At 41.9% G+C, this 21,019-nt stretch overlaps 1 protein-coding gene and 2 long non-coding RNA genes across 3 annotated transcripts; all 3 read right to left on the bottom strand.

Moving 5' to 3' along the window:
* Window positions 1-984: 984 nt before the first annotated feature.
* LOC140551504 (uncharacterized) lies at window positions 985-2,454 on the bottom strand. Its single transcript, XR_011979262.1, has 3 exons — window positions 2,438-2,454; window positions 1,645-1,737; window positions 985-1,124 (listed from the first exon to the last, which is right to left on the bottom strand). It is a non-coding gene; the product is annotated as an uncharacterized lncRNA (long non-coding RNA).
* A 35-nt stretch (window positions 2,455-2,489) lies between these two features.
* LOC140551102 (butyrophilin-like protein 9) lies at window positions 2,490-8,493 on the bottom strand (the record flags this gene model as incomplete). Its single annotated transcript, XM_072674471.1, has 5 exons — window positions 8,345-8,493; window positions 5,756-6,097; window positions 2,846-3,193; window positions 2,620-2,721; window positions 2,490-2,530 (listed from the first exon to the last, which is right to left on the bottom strand). Coding segments are annotated over exons 1-5 (879 nt in total), but the record flags the coding sequence as incomplete, so codon positions are not given.
* A 3,908-nt stretch (window positions 8,494-12,401) lies between these two features.
* On the bottom strand, window positions 12,402-20,900 carry LOC140551503 (uncharacterized). The gene is made up of 6 exons (XR_011979261.1): window positions 20,814-20,900; window positions 14,288-14,386; window positions 13,547-13,565; window positions 13,407-13,449; window positions 12,718-12,790; window positions 12,402-12,645 (listed from the first exon to the last, which is right to left on the bottom strand). It is a non-coding gene; the product is annotated as an uncharacterized lncRNA (long non-coding RNA).
* Between the last annotated feature and the right edge of the window lie 119 nt (window positions 20,901-21,019).

Genomic DNA, 21,019 nt, shown 5'->3' with positions numbered 1-21,019 from the left:
CTGTAGATAATGACCTTCGCTGTAATGCATCAACCTCCAGCAGCTTCAGCTGCATTTTTGGGGTATGGTCCTGTTATTCCTGCAGGCATGTAGTATAAGTAGTTTGTCTGTTCTTACCTGGTAGATAAACTCTATCGGCATGAAGAAAAATAGTCAACAGGACACCATTGCAAAGTACCAGACACAGAAATGAAGACATCCGGAATGCATGTTTAGCTATAGAAAAAAAAGTTGAAATAATAACAGTAATTTGTATTGGAACTATATGATGTATCAAATGTTATATTTCATTTTTGGATGAAATCATGTATGCTTATTCGAATATTGATTTATGTGGAAATATGAATTTGTGGCATACTGTGTAAGAAAAAATATGTATTTACCGAAAAGGACAGCACCAATAGAAAACAGAATTATTCCTCCCAACATTATGCTTCTTTCAGGCAGACCAAAATACTTTCCTTTATAATGAGCAAACTCAGCTAGATGAGACAAAAAAGTTAAAGTTACAGTTAAAATAACTGTTACATTTTTATTTACAGAGAAACCAAACACCAGTGGGTACTTGATTATGTCCTCACTGATATGCAAAAGGCTAAAAATAACACATTCTTTGTTTAATTATTCTAAGCATGATTATTAACCTTTTTATTTTTATCTTTTACAATCTCAAAATAACAAGATGTTAGTTTGGGCACCATGCATGGTCAGCACATGGTCAGGAGACCATGTTAATAATTGGGCTTATGAAATTGACCATGGATGCACAAATAGTTGTGTGCCACTGTATGGTCAATTTATCAACACAATTTTTCCACACTGATATTTTTCCACATAGGTAAACGTAATGAGACTTTTTAATGCAGGCAATTCTATGTAAAATCTCTCAGCTCTCAGCAACTAATCTGGAGCTGATCTTGCCCTAATGAGGACACTCATCTAATCTCCAGTGGTGCTGTTTTTAGTTTAAGTCTCCTGGGTTCATTGTTAGATTATGTGGTTATCTTCACTAATAAAAATCCTTCAACTGCAGAAAAGGTGTTGCTTACTTGAGAACACCGCTGTCGTTATAATGGAGCAATGAAGTGGAAAACTCAGACTTTTCACTTCTTTCACCAACCGTTCTGTTAATCACATGCATGTAGACATTATGAATGCTATGTTAGATATACGTGCATTGTTATTTAGAATTTTATAAACGTACAAATCAACAGAAAAGTTTATAGATCAGTGTGCGGCCAACTACAGTCTCTAAATGCACCATTACAGCATTTTACTAACCACTTCATGAGCTGTTATATAGCTGTAATATACTATGCGCTTCTTTACCCGATCCACACTAGAGGACATTCAAGTTTCAGGTTTCAGGTTTATTTGTCATTTGCACAACATGTCAGGACATTTATGCATTGAAATGCTTGTGGTGAGGCTCAGGTTAATGCTCTACAGGAGGACAAAACTATATACATACTAAACAAATTAAAATAAAGTTATATAAATAAATACAAAATGAGACAAGTATAGTCTGAGAGAGAGCGGAGCTAAATATAAATATGCATGTTTATGTTTAATCCTGTTGTATAATATATATATATATATATATATATATATATATATATATATATATATATATATATATCATACCTGGAAGTGTGTTTAGATAAGGGGCAGTCTTCATCAGTATCAGACTCCGTGAAAAACTGACAGTGGCACAAATGACAACCTCATTGACAAGTCCTATGAAAACAAGAAAACAACAAGAAAATATCTGAACTGTGGTCTTGAAGCACAAGGTAAGATCCTGAAACATGTGTGTGTAGGAGAAATTCTACATAATACAACAGTGATTACTAGAGCATTTTAATTCTGATAGGCCTCATTATGAAATCTCCCAAACTATCCAGCCTATCTAACTGGATAGGAACAAATGTGTGCTGGAGTGATGATGCTCCCTTAAACAACTTTGGGATGAGTTGGAATGATGGATCTCCTTTGAACATATTCGTGAATATTGGTATGAGGAAGCCTCACTGAACTCCTTTAGCTAGAGCTGTGTAAACTACACACTGTAAAAATCCATACCAGATTTAAAAAATAGAGATACCACTACATTTACATTTATGGCATTTAGCTGATGCTCTTATCCAGAGCGACATACAAGGTTACTTATTACAGAGTTGGGCCAATGTAGTGTTAGGAGTCTTGCCCAAAGACTCTTATTGGTGTAGCGCAGCATAGTCACCCAGACCGGGAATGGAACCCCAGTCTCCCACGTGGTGTGGTGGCGCACTGGTAGGTAGTGGTGTTATCTGTTGCGTTAACTAATCACTTAAACTAATCTCCAGCTAAAACTAATCCATCTTAAACAGGGTTGTAGAATCCACCGAATTTCAACATATGTATTTTTTCTGGGAAAATGAGCAACTCTTAAACGTACCTTCTGTTGACCACAGTACAAAAGCAATGAACATGCAGATGTTCGGACAAAAGGCCGCCAGAATATACATGACCAGGACTCGTCTGGTTGTAGCTGAGGAGGAGACAATAATGAATATTATTATTTCATATTTTAGTGCCATTTTTAAATGTACCTGCTTACTACTGCTCACTCAACTGTACCTTCCTTCTGCAAAAAGATAAAAACAGGAACTCCAAGTCCAAGTGCCAGTGCAAATGAAATGAAACACAGCACCAGGATGAATTTCTGGAGAGAGGAGAGACCTGCAGGACAAAACAGCAGCAGATCAACAGACAGTAATAATGAAAACATGTTCACACTCATGTTTATCTGGTTTCATTTTGAACAATTCATGAATAAGATTTCACAGTGAGTTCTTAATGGTACCTATTTGCTGGATGATCACAGTGGTTTGAGCTGAAAGGTCTGCAGCATGAACCTTACAGATGAATTCTCCTTTATCTTCCAGCCTAACGTCCTTCAGCCTCAGTGAGAAGTTTCCTCCAGGGATTTCTGAGATGAAGAACTCGGCTCTTCCTTGATAACGTTCATGAGAAGATTCTGAGAGGGTCTCGTTATCTTGGAAGAGCAGAACAAGGATGTCGGGGTGTTTCGTCCAGGTCACTTCCTCCAGTTGATGGACGGGTATATGAGAGTCTACAGAGCAGTTCAGTATCACCTCCTCACCTACAGAGGTGATGATAGCATGGTGTGTACCCGTTACCATGAAACGCTCTGAAACAAATCCAGAAACAGACATGACTTTATTGCGTTTTTCATATTATAACAGAAACTAGACAGCTCTGAAAAGCCCTACTCCTCAGATACAAGCCATGCTGTCAGCTTCCATATCCTTAAAAAATCATAAGAAAGACAATATCAGTTAGTATTAAATGTTGTAGTTGACCCTAGATACAATGAGTGTATATCAGTGGAATTGTGCCTTTCCATTTTAGCAATATCAAAAGACCAGCATATTGATTTAAGATAAGATACGATAGTCCTTTATTAGTCCCACAGTGAGGAATTTCTCAGTGTTACAACAGAAAGTGATAGCAAGACACTCAGATGCATAAATGTAGCTAAATTACTACTATATACACAATATAAATAATATAAATATAAATAATAGAAGTAATAGAAGTAAAAAAGCAAAAACAATATTGAATTCCCACCCACTTAGAGAGGGGCAGCACATTGCTTTGTTAAGTGTACGAAAATATCTCAATCATAGGTTGCCAAAAAGTTTTGGACATTCAGGAAACATGTGCTGGGGTCTGCCTCCACTGATCACATGTGGGGTCCATATCAGCAAAAATCTTAGGGTGTTTTCACATTGGCATTTTTCCAGACGCGGGATCGCTTGCTCAGAAAGTTTGATACATTAGGTCCAGTGAAAAGTGAAAAGTGTTTTCAAACCCATCCAGAGTACCTCCTGAAATAGGTTTGCACGTATAGAAGCTATCTGCTCCCAGTGCTGTGTGTGGGGTTACGTGATTGGTTCATTTCATCACATGAAACCTTCTCCTATGAGAACGTCAACTTAAGATCACCTCTTCTGAGAGCAGTTAATAAGCACTGATTATTATTATTACTGTGTTTTTGATCTTCTTTACATAGTTTGCATAGTTTAGTCTATAATCTCTAAGTAGTAATTTGTGCATTATGGTCTTTGTGTGACTTTTCTAGCAGTGTCAGAGCTCAAAAGCATCTTGAATTTGGGGTGTATCGATTTTAAGCTTCTGTCAAGGTTTGGATATCTTCAGTTAATAACTGTTAGAAATCCGGCATATAGGAGGCAGATTCAGGAGTCAGGAGACTGGATCTTTAGCGTTGGAGTTTATTCATGTGCAGACAGAAAATCACAGCTTAGTTGATCACGGTCAGTTTAGTCTAGTCCGACCACGTCTAGTCTAAACCAATCCAGTCTGATCGATTCCAGTCTTAACAAACCCAGTCTAAACCAATCCAGTCTAGTCAGAGATATTTTAAGGACCTTATATACATTGGGAACTGTGGGAGGGGAAAGGATGATGAAAAAGAAGAATTTAAGGAGGGGTATGTGAGGGATAAAGGCGAGGGTGAAAAAGGGGAGTTTAAGGAGGAGTAGGAGGGGGTGAAGTTGAGGGGGGTTGATGGTCATCACACAACAATGGTCATCATTAGGACCACTTGATTCTTGTCACATTTTGAGGGTTATTTGAATTACCATATAGAAAGAAAGAGAGTGACCACTTCAGGCCGACAGACGAAGGGTAACAAAAGGTGAGACAAAGGAGTAAGATGACCAGTTGCTAAGTTGAAACCATATGAGGTTAGAAAGGTTAGAAAGGGGCATATTTTCTCATTTAACTAGGCTCTGGTTGAGAGTCTGCTAAAGCGCCAGAAATGTAAATGTAAAATGGATCTTAGGCAGGTCCTTTTCACCTCCACAACTAGCTCTTGCCAAAATATTGGTGTATCTGTATCTGTCCACCAAATCTTTTTTAGAATTCTAGTTATTAAAGTACTTTTTAGTGAACTGTCTGTCCTGCTTTTGTGGTGCACTAGTGCTTTGGATTTCGCAATGTGGTCTCTGTATTTCTGCACATGTCACTGACAAATCTAGACCTGACTCCTGGAGAGAGTTTCTGGCTCGTTGGACAGGTGTGTCAGGATTGTTCTTCATTACGTTGAAAATTCTTCTGTTATCAGCTATGGGGGATCTTCCTTGACCAAACAGTCCTTTTATAGTCACTAAGTTTAACAGTTCTCTCCTTAAAATGTTCCAAAGAGTTTCATGAGTTTAGATTTTGAGGGGTTAATCAATGTAAATCAATCAAATTCTAAGACTGTGCATTATAACCACATGATTACCATTCACACAACTTAGTAGAGTCATTTACTGCTACCCTAATTAGCTGGCAACACAAGTGAGTACACCTTACAGTGAACATGTACAATCTGCCAATATTGTCAATATGGGACCACTATTATTATCTAGCACTGCCTTAACCCTTTTGGGCATGGAGTTAATCAGAAGCTGGTTGATGTTAGACACCTTGCGCTCCCCCACCTTCCGCTTGAGGACGCCCCACAGATTCTCAACTGGAGAATACTTGGCCAGTCCATCACCTTTACCTTCAGTTTCCTCAGCAAGGCAGTTATCAACTTGGAGGTGTGTTTGGGGTTGTTATCATGTTGGAAAACTGCCATGCAGCCCTGTTAGCGAAGGGAGTTATGTTGTACATATTTCCTTTAATATGGTCAGAATGACAAAGAAGTCTAGGTTTCCAGATAAAGAGAAAATTTACCCACCAACGTCTTTAATCTCCACTGTAGTCTCACTGGAGTCCTGATCTGTGTAAACCTGACACCTGTAAACTCCAGCATCTTCTCTAGTGATGTTGCTGAGCAAGATGGAGAAGTTCCCTCTCGATATCTGATCTGGGAAGAAGTTCGATCTGCCCCTGAAGGCCGGACTCTGCAGCTCTGGTCTGATTACGTTCTGCTGGAAAACGTTCACTACGGATCCTGAGTCTGATCTCCATTCCACTCTGAGACCTTCCAGAGGCAGGGGGTTCTGAGAAGAACACGGCAGAACCACAGCGCCCCCCAGCTGGACCACAAAAGGACTGGAGTGGCCTTCAACCTGAAGACCTGGATCAAAATCAGAAAACCAGCTTCAGCACATAAACTCATCATCAAGATAACGGAATCTGGATTTCTACATTGATTACTAATTAAATGTGGTCTGATCATTATCTAATCACAATTATAGACAGCAAATCACCTCCTTCAAACATTTTCTGACCATCTTTAGGTTCGTGCATCTCATTAGGGTAATGAATTGGCCATTTCTAAACACAAATCTTCTGTTTTTCAACCATTATTTAGTTGATTTATTTCTGTGCTTTGGGTCTTTATCTTGTTGCATCAGCCAACGTCTCTTCAGATTGAGCTTGTGACCCATATCTTCTCCTAGAAAATGCTTTGATTCACCTTTGAATTCAATGATCAAAAGGTGTCCAGGCCTTGAGGCAGCAACACAGACCCAAGTCATGATGCTCCCTCCACTATTCTTCACAGTTGAGATGATTTCCTCCAAACATAGCATGGTGTTCTTCCATGTCCACCATACTTGTTCAGTATTTTCTATGGTAGACACATGAACTAAGGTTCGAGCTGCAGTTTGTAGAGTCTTCTATGTGCCTCCTGCTGTCACCCTTAGGGTCAACCATTAAACTGTGTATTGATGTATACACCCAGGTCATTAGGGTCCCTGTAGCTTTTTCCAGCTTCATGCAACTCTATGATGTGTCTTTTTTATTGCTTGAGGCATGGTTCACACTAACCATTTCTTTCTTGAGAAGAACACATTTGTCATTAACTCAGCAGTTAGAGCTCTGGGATATTGATGACAGGGTTGTGGGTTCGATACCCGGATACCTTGCCCTTAAGCAAGGCCCTCTGCTCACTTTAAATTTCACATCCTTAACTGAAACACCTTTCGCCAATCATTTCTATGGTGTTGAAGTCAGGTGACTGTGACCGTACTTGAAGCTGGAAGGGCTCTTGGTGCAGATCGGCTTTTGACCATCGCCATCAAGTACGGAGGGGCTGGCCGGTCCAGTCTTGGCTTTGTAGGTCAGAATCAGGGGTCTGAATCTGATGACCTGGGCAGCAGCTACAGGAAGCCATTCTTCCCCCATCCAGACATACCGCTGATCCATAGACCCAAAAGGTCCAGTTTGAATTCATCACTTCATAGAACAGAATCCCAAATCTGGAACTTTTCAGGTCTATAGATCAGCAGTATGTCTGGAGGAGGATGAACAAAGCACATGCTGAATAGAACAGGTACTGTGTGTTGAATTGGAGGAAGCACTTGTTGTATTAGTTATGTTAAGATATTTAAATTGGTCTTGTTTGATTGGTGTAATGCAATCTAAGCTTTGTTAATAGCTCTTCTGTAACCTTTGCTGTATTTATTCTAATAATGTATATCTGTACCCATGTGCAATTGGTACAGTAATTTCCTGGATCAAACAATTGCTATCTTATCTTATCAGCAGTTTGATTTGCAATGAGCGCTGAATATTTCAATTGCAACTGTAATTGTGACAATCAGAACACATTAGTCCTCAAAGCAGAAATCCCTTACAGCATCTGTAGCTTTTATGCAACGGCGACAGTGGCAAGGAAAAACTCCCTCAGAGCTGGAGGAAGAAACCTTGGGAGGAACCAAGACTCACAAGAGGGACCCGACCCGTCCTCTTCTGATCAGAACTATTAATATAATAAATTATTGATAAAAATGACCAAACCAGACACAGCAGATAGTTGGTAGTGGTGATATTAATAGTGGCAGATAGTTATGAGTCCATTTAGGTTTTAACATGGTCATTAAACAGGTGTATACTTTATAATGTGTAGGACAATCGGTAAAGGGTTAGCCAGAATAAACAGAGTGACGTAACATCCACAGTTTGTTTATTCACTGTCAAAATGAAAAGCTTTCCTAGATGGACTCGTGCCTGTCTGACACTATTAATATCACAACTATTAACTTTCTGTTGTACCTGGTTTGGTAATTTTTATCATTAATGTTTAAAACAGTCTGGCCAGAGGAGGATGGGTCCCCCTTGTGAGTCTTGGTTCCTCCCAAGGTTTCTTCCTCCAGCTCTGAGGGAGTTTTTCCTTGCCACTGTCGCCGTTGGCTTGCTCACGGGGGTCTTTGACGCTTCATGTTATTTCTTCTTTCTTCTCTGTCTCTGTTCTTTATTAAGTAATAATTATGTAAAGCTGCTTTGTGACGACAACAGTTGTAAAAAGCGCTATACAAATAAATTTGACTTGACTTGACTTGACTTTGATGGGCAAAAGTTATTTTAATGAAGTTCTTACCTTTAATTCCAGCAGGCAGGATCAGCAGGAAGAGCAACACCTCCATTTCACCTGCAGGACATCACTGTTAAGACACATAAACTCAACTGAAGAAACTCTATCAATAATAAGAGCTGAAAGTCTGCACAGATATGAGCTCGTGTGTTCCTCTCTCCGGCTGATGCCGTCTGAGTGTGTCCTGAATGTTTGGTATGAGGAAAAACTATTGCAGAAAGACCTGCAGGAGGAAGTTGGGGGATTTCTTTATTCACTCGAGCATTCAAGTGAAGTGAAGTCAAGAGGCTTTATTGCCATTTCAACTATATTTAGGTACACAGTAAACCTAAACAGCACTCCTCCAGGACCATGATGCAACACACAACACAACACAGTGCAGACAGGAACACAGTGCATTACAGAACAAGTGGGTTCACATCTTGGGTAAATGAAGTATTTCCTCATCCTCATCTCCACCATCTGCACACTTGGCACCAGATCCAGGAACAGAGAGTGGCAGTGCTGACCCAGGCCCTCACCCCCACAGCTCCAGATTAGCCTGTTTTACTACAATCCAGAGTCAACTTCAGTCTGAATCAGAGAGTCAACTTCAGTCTGAATCAGAGAGTCAACTTCACTCTGAATTAGAGAGTCATCTTTACTCTGAATTAGAGAGTCATCTTCACTCTGAATTAGAGACTCATCTTCACTCTGAATTAGAGAGTCACATTCAATGTGAATCAGAGTCATTTTCAATCTGAATCAGTCATTGGAGAGTCATCTCCACTCTGAATTGAAGACCCATCTTTACTCTGAATTATAGAGTCACCTTCAATCTGAATCAGAGTCATCTTCACTTCTGAATCTGACAAAGACGGCAAATCCAGGCCTAGAAAGTAAAAACCCACCAACTTACAACCCAGCTGCAGCAGATCCATCCAGGCTGTGTCGAGGCTTCTTATGTACCCCCCAGTCCCAGGTGAAACTTATGAACAAAACAATGGACGATAACAACTGAACCAAACACACATGAATGTAAATAAACATGAACCAATACACTAAATCAAACATACATGAACGTAAATGAAACAGAAGTCCTGAGGTGATCACCCTGGGGGAGGGCCCGATAACGAGGGCCTGACACACATGTGGACAAAATTGTCGGTACCCCTTGGTTAATGAAAGAAAAACCCACAATGGTAACAGAATTAACTGGAATCTGACAAAAGTAATAATAAATAAAAATTACATGAAAATGAACAAATGAAAATCCAAACTTGATTTTGAACCATTGCTTCAACAGAATTATTTAAAAAAGTAAACTCATTAAACAGGCCTGGACAAAAACGATGCATGTATTTGTCACTGTACAGCGAAATGTCTCCTCCGCATTTAACCCATCTTTGGTAGCGAACACACACTCACACACACACACTAGTGAGCTAGGGGCAGTGAGTACACACACACACACAGAGCGATGGGCAGCCAACTCCAGCGCCCGGGGAGCAGAGTTATTGATAACCTGGTGCTCTAACCGCTGAGCCACCACTGCCCCATGTGACCAAGGGGACATGTTAAATCACGGTGTGTCCACTAATTAACATAAAAGGTGTCTACAGTCTTGTAATCAGTCAGTGCCTATATAAAGGGCTACAGGGAGTCACTGTGCTGTTTTGTGACATGGTGTGTACCACACTCAACATGGACCAGAGGAAGCGAAGGAAAGTTGTCTCAGGATATTAGAAAGAACATTATAGACAAGCATGATAAAGGTAAAGGTTATAATTATTCAGATACTTAAGATCCATGGGACTGTAGCCAACCTCCCTGGCCGTGTCCACAGGAGGAAAATTGATGACAAATCAAAGAGATGGATAATACGAATGAAAACAAAAGAGCCCAGAAAAACTTCTAAAGAGATTAAAGGTGAACTTCAAGCTCAAGGAACATCAGTGTCAGATCGCACCATCTGTTGTTGTTTGAGCCAAAGTGGACTTCATGGGAGACGAACAAGGAGGACACCATTGTTGAAAACAAATCATTATAAAGCCAGACTGGAATTTGCCAAACTACATGTTGGCAAGCCCCAAAGCTTCTTGGAGAATGTCCTATGGACAGATGAGACAAAAATTAAACTTTTTGCCAAGACACATCAGCTCTATGAACATCTTTGGAAGGAGCTGAAACATGCTGTCTGGAAAAGGCACCCTTCAAACCTGGGACAACTGGAGCAGTTTGCTCATGAGGAGTAGACTAAAATACTTGCTGAGAGGTGCAGAAGTGTCATTGACAGTTACAGGAATCGTTTGATTGCAGTGATTGCCTCAAAAGGTTGTGCAACAAAATATGAAGTTAAGGGTACCATCATTTCTGTCCAGGCCTTTAGTGTGCGTGTGTGTGTGCGTGTGTGTGCGTGTGTGTGTGTGTGTGCGTGTGTGTGTGTGGTTTTCATGAGGCGGACATACTCACTGGATAGGTATATAATAATACAGAAAAATAAAACACAGCAAACAGAAACCAAACAAGCACAAAGCTTACCAAATAAATTGTAGAAAATATGATATTATAGGCTAATGTTAAATAATATGACCGGCTCTGTCCTCATTTGGGTTCGATCTTATCTGACAGGTCGCCACCAATGTGTTCACTTAAGTAATGAATTCTCTCATTACACAAAATTTTATAATGGTGTTACTCAAGGGTCAATCCTGGGTCCACTACTATTTACTCTTTATTTGCTGCCGCTGGACAACATAATCCCCTAAGCATGGTATTGACTTTCATTGCTATGCTGATGACACCCAGCTTTACTTATCAGCCAAACAAAAGAAAAACATTTGTTAAACATTTGTTCAATTTTAATGACTTTTTTTTTTGTTGCTAAATCCAGATAAAACATTGTGATAAAAACTTCTTCCTTCTTCAATGCATTCATAACATCAAGATTGGATTACTGGATTACCCAATCAGGGTTAGACGCTCGCAGGGGTAAAATGTAAAGGAGGCTTTACTGGGATATTAACAGTCCAAGTTCGTAATCAGACAAACAACGCACAAACATCACACGAAGCAATAAATCTAAAAGGGTCAAGGCAAACACCTGATCCACAATACAGGTCAAGGGTTGTAAACAGAAAACCACAACTCAAGCAAAGATTAAAAGGGCAAAGACAAAAACCAATGTCAAAAAATGTTCAGAACACGGAATAGACATGAATATCAATAAACGCTCAGTAGATCTTCAGAATGGGATACAATACCTCCCGAGGTGTATAGTCTAAAGCCCTGGCTTAAATGCTAGGCTAATACTATCACATGATCAACCACAGGTGTTAGTACTGCAGTCTCTCTAAGAATCTACTTCCTTTACAGGCCGTACATCAGTCTATTCAGACTCCTAAACACTTCTTCATTTTCTCCTTTCTTTTCTCTCCCCCATGTGCTGCGCTGCCCCCTGCTGTCTGCTTGCTGCTGATGCGAGTCCATTTATTGGATCCTATCATGCTATTTTACCCCCCCCACCCCCACCTCATGAAAGTGAGAGGTACTGCTAGTCTTGATGTTTTTGGACGTTTGATTAGTGGCACATATCTGGGGAGCAGGAACAATAAGAGGAGGCCAGACTGCCCCAGGTGCGGGAGGGCAACTTGTATGTCTCTGCAATGTTTGTGTAAATCTTTATCTAGATTAAGAGATTAGATTAGATTAGAAGATCTGATTTTAGTTCAGTTTATTTTTTTTTAAATGATACAAATAAGTACACTTTTTTTGTTCACATTGTATACACACACACCATACAGTACAACGTATATAAAGATTATAGATCTGTGATCATGTTTATTATATAAACAGCGTTAGAACAAGCACGTTTAATTTTAATAGAGTGGTGTATTTAATAATTAATTAATGAGAGACAGGTGTCATCTCCAGAAGGCCCTGCATAAACAACGCAATAATAAACCAAAACACAGATTAAGTATAACGCAGAAAATAAAAGGATAGTAATCATTAAAAACTTAAGAAGAAATACAAAAATGTAAATTTTAAATGTCAAAACTTTAAATGTCAAAATGTCAAAGCACTAAATAATAATAATAAAACTGGAACACTATTTTAAAGATGAACCTGCCATTCAAAGTACAGCCATGTCCAAAATGCTGATGCTCAGCCCATGAAAACATTTATATTATTCTTATATTATTCATATCATTCTAGTTATTGAAGGTTAGATTTGCAGTTTGACATTCAAACAAAAGGAGAAGGTCTGATCAGTTCGAGATGTTCAGCAGGTCCAGAGTTAAGGTGATCTTCTACATCAGTGGATCCTGTAGAAAATAACATCAGCTGTATAATAATTCATCATCATTAAATAAACATTAAACACAGATCATACACACCTCCGTCCCGTGATCTCCTCAGGACTCAGGAGAGAGGAGACCGGACCTCCATTTCATCACCACCTTCACCAGCCTGCACACAACACACCCCAAAGCACCACAAAAATGATTGAGTGACACCAGCCAGCTGAGCTTTAGAGTTTTCTGTAGTAGTTGTTGTGATGTACGGTGGCGTACGGCCAGTAAGTGCTTTAATGGTAAAAATAAGCCATTGTGTCTCTTGATAATCAACCAACCTTCTCATACAGTGATGTGTGCTGTAGGGTCACCAGTAATGAATCTTAAAGCACAGTGATATACAGAGTCTACAGGTTTGGGTATAGCTGCTGGTGCATGTCTGTGTATTACATCTCCATAATCCAAATAGATAAAGATGAATATTTTGGGAAATACTTTTTTTTCATTGAGTTTTTGCCTGTAAGTTTCTTAACATGGTGCTTTTTTAATGTTTTAAAACTGGTTTCTTATTGCAAAAGGCAGTTTGCAAGGCATTATAAGAGTACTGGACTCTTTCCACTGCAGCACCAATGTGGTCAGATGGGTAGTACTAAATTGTGTCGCAGCATTTAAATGTACTTTACCGTCGACAATGGATGTGATAGAACCTCCATTTCTCCACCACCATACTAAACACCCCATTATCACTACTTAGTTGATCATAGAATCAGTCCACTTCTCTCACAGCGTACCTGAGCCTCTGCTTCCTCCTCATCTTCAAAATTCCTCTTTATTCTGAAAGGAGGAATCATGTTTATTATCATAGTCGTTACTGAGCTTCTGAATATAGTTAGTGAGGTAGTTAAAGATGCAGAGATTAAGCTGATCTTACCTGCCTCTCATTCTCATCCCTTCAATCATGTAGAAAAAAAGAGATACAACATACTTCATAATCATAATTCATCTTAAATTTATTTACATCATACATGTTTACAATTACAACATCATTTAATCTGCTCCAAACATCAATGAAGTTACTCTGATCTGTTCTGCCTTCATTAACTATGTTACAGAGATGAATATTAATATTAATATGAACACTACTGTTCACTCAACCCTCCTCAGTGTTGTAGCCCCTAAATGGGCCTAAAATTCTGCCGCCTTAAACTTCTTAAACCTTCCCGAAATCTCCAAAACCTTCTCCAACCATTTTCTAAAATCACCTAACCTTCACAGAACATCTGTAAACTTCCAGAACCTTCCTTACCCGTCTATGACCTTCCCTAAACTTAGCTACCTTTCTGTGTTCATTAAAGCGTCTATAATATCAATAACTATCCTACAAACATCCATAAATCTCTGTAGCCTATAGCCTAAACTTCTCTAACGTTCCTAAACTTTTCAAAACTTTGATAGCCTTCCCTAACTTCCAAAACCTTACTCTACTAAACTTTACCCTAACCTAACGCAATTTTAATGTCCCTGATCTTTGCAAAAATATCATCAAATAAACACAAATATCATGAAATAAACACATCTCAATCTTAATAATAGGAGGCTGCAGTTTCCTTCAGGATCAGTAAAGCTCTACCTATCTCTGTCTTTTGGAAAACCCGGCCCAGGTGGTACTTACAGGAGCTGTAGATCTGTAAAGCAAGCCAACCAAAAACGAAGAGACATTCAAACGGCAGGATGATGGTGTGCATTTTAGGGAGAGTCCGCTTTCCTGTTCCTACACACACACACACACACACACACACACACACACACACACACACTATATTAATTGTTGCTCTCTATTGTCAGCCCTGCGGCGCCGCGCCCCCCCCCAGGGGGACCCCGCGGTCCACAGGCTCCTTGGGACTTTTCAGTCGATGTTGGGTTGATTTCAATGTTCACGTACTTTCTGTTCCTCCCGTTGGTTTTCTCACTAAGGACTTTTATGTTGACAGCGGTCGAAGTAAGACGCCATGTTTTCTGTTTAGTTCTGATTCGTTTCACCTGAGAGCTGGAGTACAAAGGGAGCAAACGCAGATGCCTCTGCGCCGAGAAGTACTCTTGCGATGCCAAGCTGTAAGGTTGGCTTCATGTTCAGGAGACTTCTAGGGAGGTCTACGAGTTCAAGTAGTATATATATGTATATATTTGGCGTCCGGTTCCCTTGCACCCTAGTCGAGTAAGTTCATCAGCGCCTGATGAGCACGGTTTTGGGGTGAGGCTTTTGTTTGCTAGTTTCATTGGTTCCTTTGCGTTCTAGCCTTCCTCCCCCCCATTTGGTTTGTCCCCTCTCGCTTTGCTCCCGGACTACTTTCCAGCCTCAGGTGGTTTTCCAGGTTAAGCCCCATTTCAGTTGTCACCTGTTTGTTTTCTGTTTCTGTTTATTGGACCCTGTACTTTGTTGCCTCGTCTTGTTTGTGTTTGGTCATTTTGTGTTGACATTAAAGACTGTTTCCCTGCATTGCTCTGTCCCTGCGAGTGTTCACTTGTCTCGCCTAGCCAGCACGACAGAATTCTCGGCCGACACCCTCTGAACAGTGGGGATGGACGCCTTGGATCACGCTGTTCGCGCCCAAGGTCAATTCTTGGGGCAGCAGCAACACACTATGTTGAGCGTGTCAGAGACTGTTGGCCACCTGGCGCAGCAACAGGTGGGCCAGCAGCACCAAGTCACCCAACTAGTGGGTGATGCTCAGGGGCTCATGAATCTAGTAAAGACTTCGTTGGAGCCTGCTAGCTCTCCCAGTCCCGTCTACACACCCCATAGCGGCAGTGGCAATCCGGAACTTTGCGAGGGGTTCTTGCTTCAGTGCGAGGTCTTCTTTAAGAACTCTCCGACCGGCACTGACCAGGCGAAGATCGCCTTTATAGTATCCCGGCTCGCAGGGAAGGCTCTGGATTGGGCCACTGCCTCCTGGACGGAGCTTAGCGAAGGATCCCTCTCGGAATACCTTAAACATTTTAAAGCGGTGTTTCTACACCCCCGAGAGGGACTCACCAAGGGCGACCTGCTGCTGCGCATTGAGCAGGGCTCCCAGTCGGCGGCTCAATACTCCCTGGAGTTCCGTACTCTGGCAGCAGGGAGCGGATGGAATCAGCCGGCCCTCTTGGCCCTGTTTCGTAACGGGTTGAACCCCCGTCTGCAGCGGGAGCTGGCCTTTCGGGATGAGGCGTTGGAGCTGGACGACTTCATTGCGCTCGCGATCCGGCTGGACCAGCTCCTAGGTCGCCCTACTCACTGCAGACCCCACAGAGCTGGGGGATCGGTCGCCTTGCCCAAGAAGCAGGCCAGCCAAGGTGCGCCAGGGAGTATAGGACTCTCCAGTTCAGCGGGTACGGCGGCCTCCGCCTCACCAAGTACACCGGAGAGTTAGCCCATGGAGGTGGGTATCGGCCGCTTGGCACCGGAGGAACGCAGTCGTAGGACCAGAGAGGGGCTGTGTTTCTACTGCGGGGATGCGGGGCATCGTCGCAAAGACTGCCGGAGGAGGATCCTGATGGCTTCTCGCCCAAACACCGATGGGCGCGGGGAGGGGACTCCTCGCGCTAATGCGGTGAGTCTGCCCATTCTGGGGCTAGTGTCTAGGTCGATCACGTTGCCAGTATTAGTGACCTACCAGTCCCAGCATGCTCTGATACTAGGTCTGCCATGGCTTAGTAAACACAACCCTCACATCTCCTGGCCAGACAGGGAGATAGTATCTTGGACCTCATATTGCCGCACACACTGCCTCAATCTCGCCCCCCCTTAGCATCGGGTCCACCTCTGTGGAGAGCCCTGAACCAGAATCCCTAGTTGTCTTGCCGTCCGAGTATGAGGACCTTGTAGATGTCTTCTCTAAGTCCGGTGCTGCTAAGCTTCCCCCCACACCACCCGTACAACTGCGCCATCGATCTAGTAGAGGGAGCGGTCTTACCTAAAGCACGAGTTTACCCCCTCACTAGGGAGGAGGAACGGGCGATGGAGGATTATATAGACGAAGCCTTAGCACAGGGGTACGCCGTCTAAGTCTCCCGTAGCGTCAGGGTTTTTCTTCATTCAGAAGAAAGGGGGGGGGGTTGAGGCCGTGTATAGACTACAGGGCACTTAACGCTATTACCAGGTGCTTCCCCTATCCCATGCCGTTGGTCCCGTCTGCCCTCGAACAGTTGCGGGGGGCCCGAGTGTTTAGCAAGCTGGACTTGCGTATAATCTCGTGCGGATCAGGGAGGGGGACGAGTGGAAGACGGCGTTTATGACCACCAGGGGGCATTACCAGTATCGGGTCATGCCGTATGGCCTAGTCAGCGCCCCCTCCGTCTTCCAGTCATTCAAATTGGCAGCTAAGTACATGGGTCCATTCGAGGTTGTCAAGCACATCAACGAGGTTTCTGTTAAGGTTCGTTTACCCCCGCACTCACATATACATCCTGTGTTTCATGTGTCGCAGCTCAAGCCTGTGGTGTCTGGGCCCCTGGACGAGGCCACCCCGGCGGACACGCCGCCGGAGCCTGTAGAGGTGGATGGGACTCCCGTTTACACGGTCCGGCGAGTACTGGACTCCCGACGGCGCGGGGGGCGACTGCAGTATCTGCTGGACTGGGAAGGGTATGGTCCAGAGGAACGCTCCTGGGAACCGGCTAGTAACATCCTGGACCCGGCATCGGTCCAGGAGTTCCATGAACGCTGTCCGGACAAGCTGGCTCCCAGGCCTCGCGGTCGCCCCAAGAAGTCGCGGACCCCCGCCCGTGGAGGGCTCTCCAGTTGGCAGGTGCTGTCAGCCCCCCCCAGGGGCGGCTTCGGGCCGCAGTCCACAGGCTCCTTGGGACTTTTCAGTCGATGTTGGGTTGATTTCAATGTTCACGTACTTTCTGTTCCTCCCGTTGGTTTTCTCACTAAGGACTTTTATGTTGACAGCGGTCGAAGTAAGACGCCATGTTTTCTGTTTAGTTCTGATTCGTTTCACCTGAGAGCTGGAGTACAAAGGGAGCAAACGCAGATGCCTCGGCGCCGAGAAGTACTCTTGCGATGCCAAGCTGTAAGGTTGGCTTCATGTTCAGGAGACTTCTAGGGAGGTCTACAAGTTCAAGTAGTATATGCTCTATCAGAGCGGTTTCACATTCAGGAGTTCACTGTCTGGTTCACCGGTTGGTTGCCAGGGAAATTTGGCGTCCGGTTCCCTTGCACCCTAGTCGAGTAAGTTCATCAGCGCCTGATGAGCACGGTTTTGGGGTGAGGCTTTTGTTTGCTAGTTTCATTGGTTCCTTTGCGTTCTAGCCTTCCTCCCCCCCGTTTGGTTTGTCCCCTCTTGCTTTGCTCCCGGACTACTTTCCAGCCTCAGGTGGTTTTCCAGGTTAAGCCCCATTTCAGTTGTCACCTGTTTGTTTTCTGTTTCTGTTTATTGGACCCTGTACTTTGCTGCCTCGTTTTGTTTGTGTTTGGTCATTTTGTGTTGTCATTAAAGACTGTTTCCCTGCATTGCTCTGTCCCTGCGAGTGTTCACTTGTCTCGCCTAGCCAGCATGACATCTATTTTTAATGCTGTTAATATTACTGAATTTCCTGCTACAACTGATTCCACTATTTTATAATAACAAATTATAGTTTAATTAAAAAATAACCATTGTAACCAAACTGGTACATGTCTAATGATGAGGTTAAGCAAGGAAAAGGGTAAATAAACAAGCAGGCAACAGTAATGTAGGCCAATTCACAATTTCTAACATCCAAGTCAAAAACCAAGGGATGACACAGCTTAGAACACAAAGAGTTTGTGTCCAGTGACACAGGAATAAATAAGGCTGGTCATGAGTCCAGGGTATCAGCAGCAGATGTATAAAGACTGGGCATAGAACTATTAACATTTACCCTTTTATGATGATCAATGTAACTTGTTTGATTAGAAAAGTGTGATATCACTATGTCATGAGACCCACTCAATCTTTAAAACAGACAGAACCAGAGAATCTTCTTAGGAATGGGTAACTGTCACGAACACATTGTGAGATTTGAGAAGGGTGTTGCCCACATTGAGGGCTCACTGTTGGATAAGAAGACTAAAGCGGGATAGGTGGACCCAGCAGCAGTAATTACAAGCCAACATCTGTTCTGGGTTTGATGCTACAGTGTCATTATTCTTTTTTTGTCCTCAGAACCAGCTCTACATACGTTCTCAAAAGGCTCTTTGGTCCTCCCCTGTTGTGGTGGCCAGTGGAGATCTTGCCATAGAGGGCAATCTGGGGAAGGGAATAGTTCTTCACCCTAGACATGTGTCCTTCTCTGGGCAGCTGCACCTTCACCAGCATGGCCTCAATGTTTGAGGACTTCGTGTTGTTGATGCGGTCATAAGTGGGGATGTTGAAGATGGTGCAGGAGAAGTGTTGATGAAAGAGTTCAAGGAGGAGGTGGTGACAGTAAGAGATGATCTTTGTGTGTTTCTTAATGGTGCTTATTGTTCCAGACTCCTTCATACATTTGCCTTTACCATTGTGTCATCAATTTCTTTGGAATCTTCTTATCTTAGATTTATAGGAGTGTAAAGTTCAAATTGTGTAAGTATATCTTTACAAAGTGGACATATTTCTTTAAAAAATATAGTTTTATCTTTGAAATGTAGAGGCGTGTCATTGGAATGTGTAAGTATATCTTTGGAATGTGAGGGTATATCTGGAATTAGTAGGTATATTTGGAATGTGGAGGTTCATCTTTGGAATGTGAAGGTATATCATTAAAATGTGGAGGTATATCTTTGGAATGTAAAGACGTATCATTGGAATGTGGAGGTTCATCTTTGGAATGTAAAGACGTATCATCTTTGGAATGTGAAGGTATATCATTAAAATGTGGAGGTATATCCTTGGAATGTGGAGGTTCATCTTTCGAATGTGAAGACATATAATTGGAATGTGGAGGTTAATCTTTGGAATGTGAGGGTATATCATTGGAATGTGGAGGTTCATCTTTGGAATGTGAGGGTATATCATTGGAATGTGGAGGTTAATCTTTGGAATGTGAGGCTATATCATTAGAATGTGGACATTCATCTTTGGAATGTGAAGACATATCATTGGAATGTGGAGGTTAATCTTTGGAATGAAAGGCTATATCATTAGAATGTGGACGTTCATCTTTGGAATGTGAAGACATATCATTGGAATGTGGAGGTTCATCTTTGGAATGTGAGGGTATATCATTGGAATGTGGAGGTTCATCTTTGGAATGTGAGGGTATATCATTGGAATGTGGAGGTTAATCTTTGGAATGTGAGGCTATATCATTAGAATGTGGATGTTCATCTTTGGAATGTGAAGACATATCATTGGAATGTGGAGGTTAATCTTTGGAATGTGAGGGTATATCATTAGAATGTGGACGTTCATCTTTGGAATGTGAAGACGTATCATTGGAATGTGGAGGTTCATCTTTGGAATGTGAGGGTATATCATTGGAATGTGGAGGTTCATCTTTGGAATGTGAGGCTATATCATTAGAATGTGGACGTTCATCTTTGGAATGTGAAGACTTATCATTGGAATGTGGAGGTTCATCTTTGGAATGTGAGGTTATATCATTGGAATGTGGAGGTTCATCTTTGGAATGTGAGGGTATATTAGAATGTGATGGTATATCTGTGGAATGTGGAGGTATATCCTTGGAATGTGGAGGTTCATCTTTGGAATGTGAGGTTATATCATTGGAATGTGGAGATTCATCTTTGGAATGTGAAGACGTATCATTGGAATGTGGAGGTTCATCTTTGGAATGTGAGGGTATATCATTGGAATGTGGAGGTTCATCTTTGGAATGTGAGGCTATATCATTAGAATGTGGACGTTCATCTTTGGAATGTGAAGACTTATCATTGGAATGTGGAGGTTCATCTTTGGAATGTGAGGTTATATCCTTGGAATGTGGAGGTTCATCTTTGGAATGTGAGGTTATATCATTGGAATGTGGAGATTCATCTTTGGAATGTGAGGGTATATTAGAATGTAGAGGTTCATCTATGGAATTTAAAGGCATATCATTGGAATGCTTATGTTTATTTTTGGAATGTAGAGATGTATCCTGGCTATGTTATGGTTTCTCTTTTGGAGAAAGCTCAACATTGGAATGTGGAAGTTTATCTGTACACTGTAATGCTACCCCTGATTACATTACTCATGGGATAATGCACTTTTTACCTGCTTTTAAGATCAGTTCTGAGGCCAGAGTGAGGGAAGTTACAATGCCAAATCCTGAAGCCCCAAACATGTAAATAATAGCATGAATGATCTCTGCAACACAAAAGGAAATATATAATTATATATGGTATTTTTATTACTACATAATTCTATGTAGAGTACTAATATTCTGTCAATTAAAATGATTGAGAATCAATAACTCACTG

This window comes from Salminus brasiliensis, chromosome 3, assembly GCF_030463535.1.
Source record: "Salminus brasiliensis chromosome 3, fSalBra1.hap2, whole genome shotgun sequence".
Lineage (NCBI taxonomy): Eukaryota > Metazoa > Chordata > Actinopteri > Characiformes > Bryconidae > Salminus > Salminus brasiliensis.
This window is presented reverse-complemented; position numbering and strand designations above follow the sequence as displayed.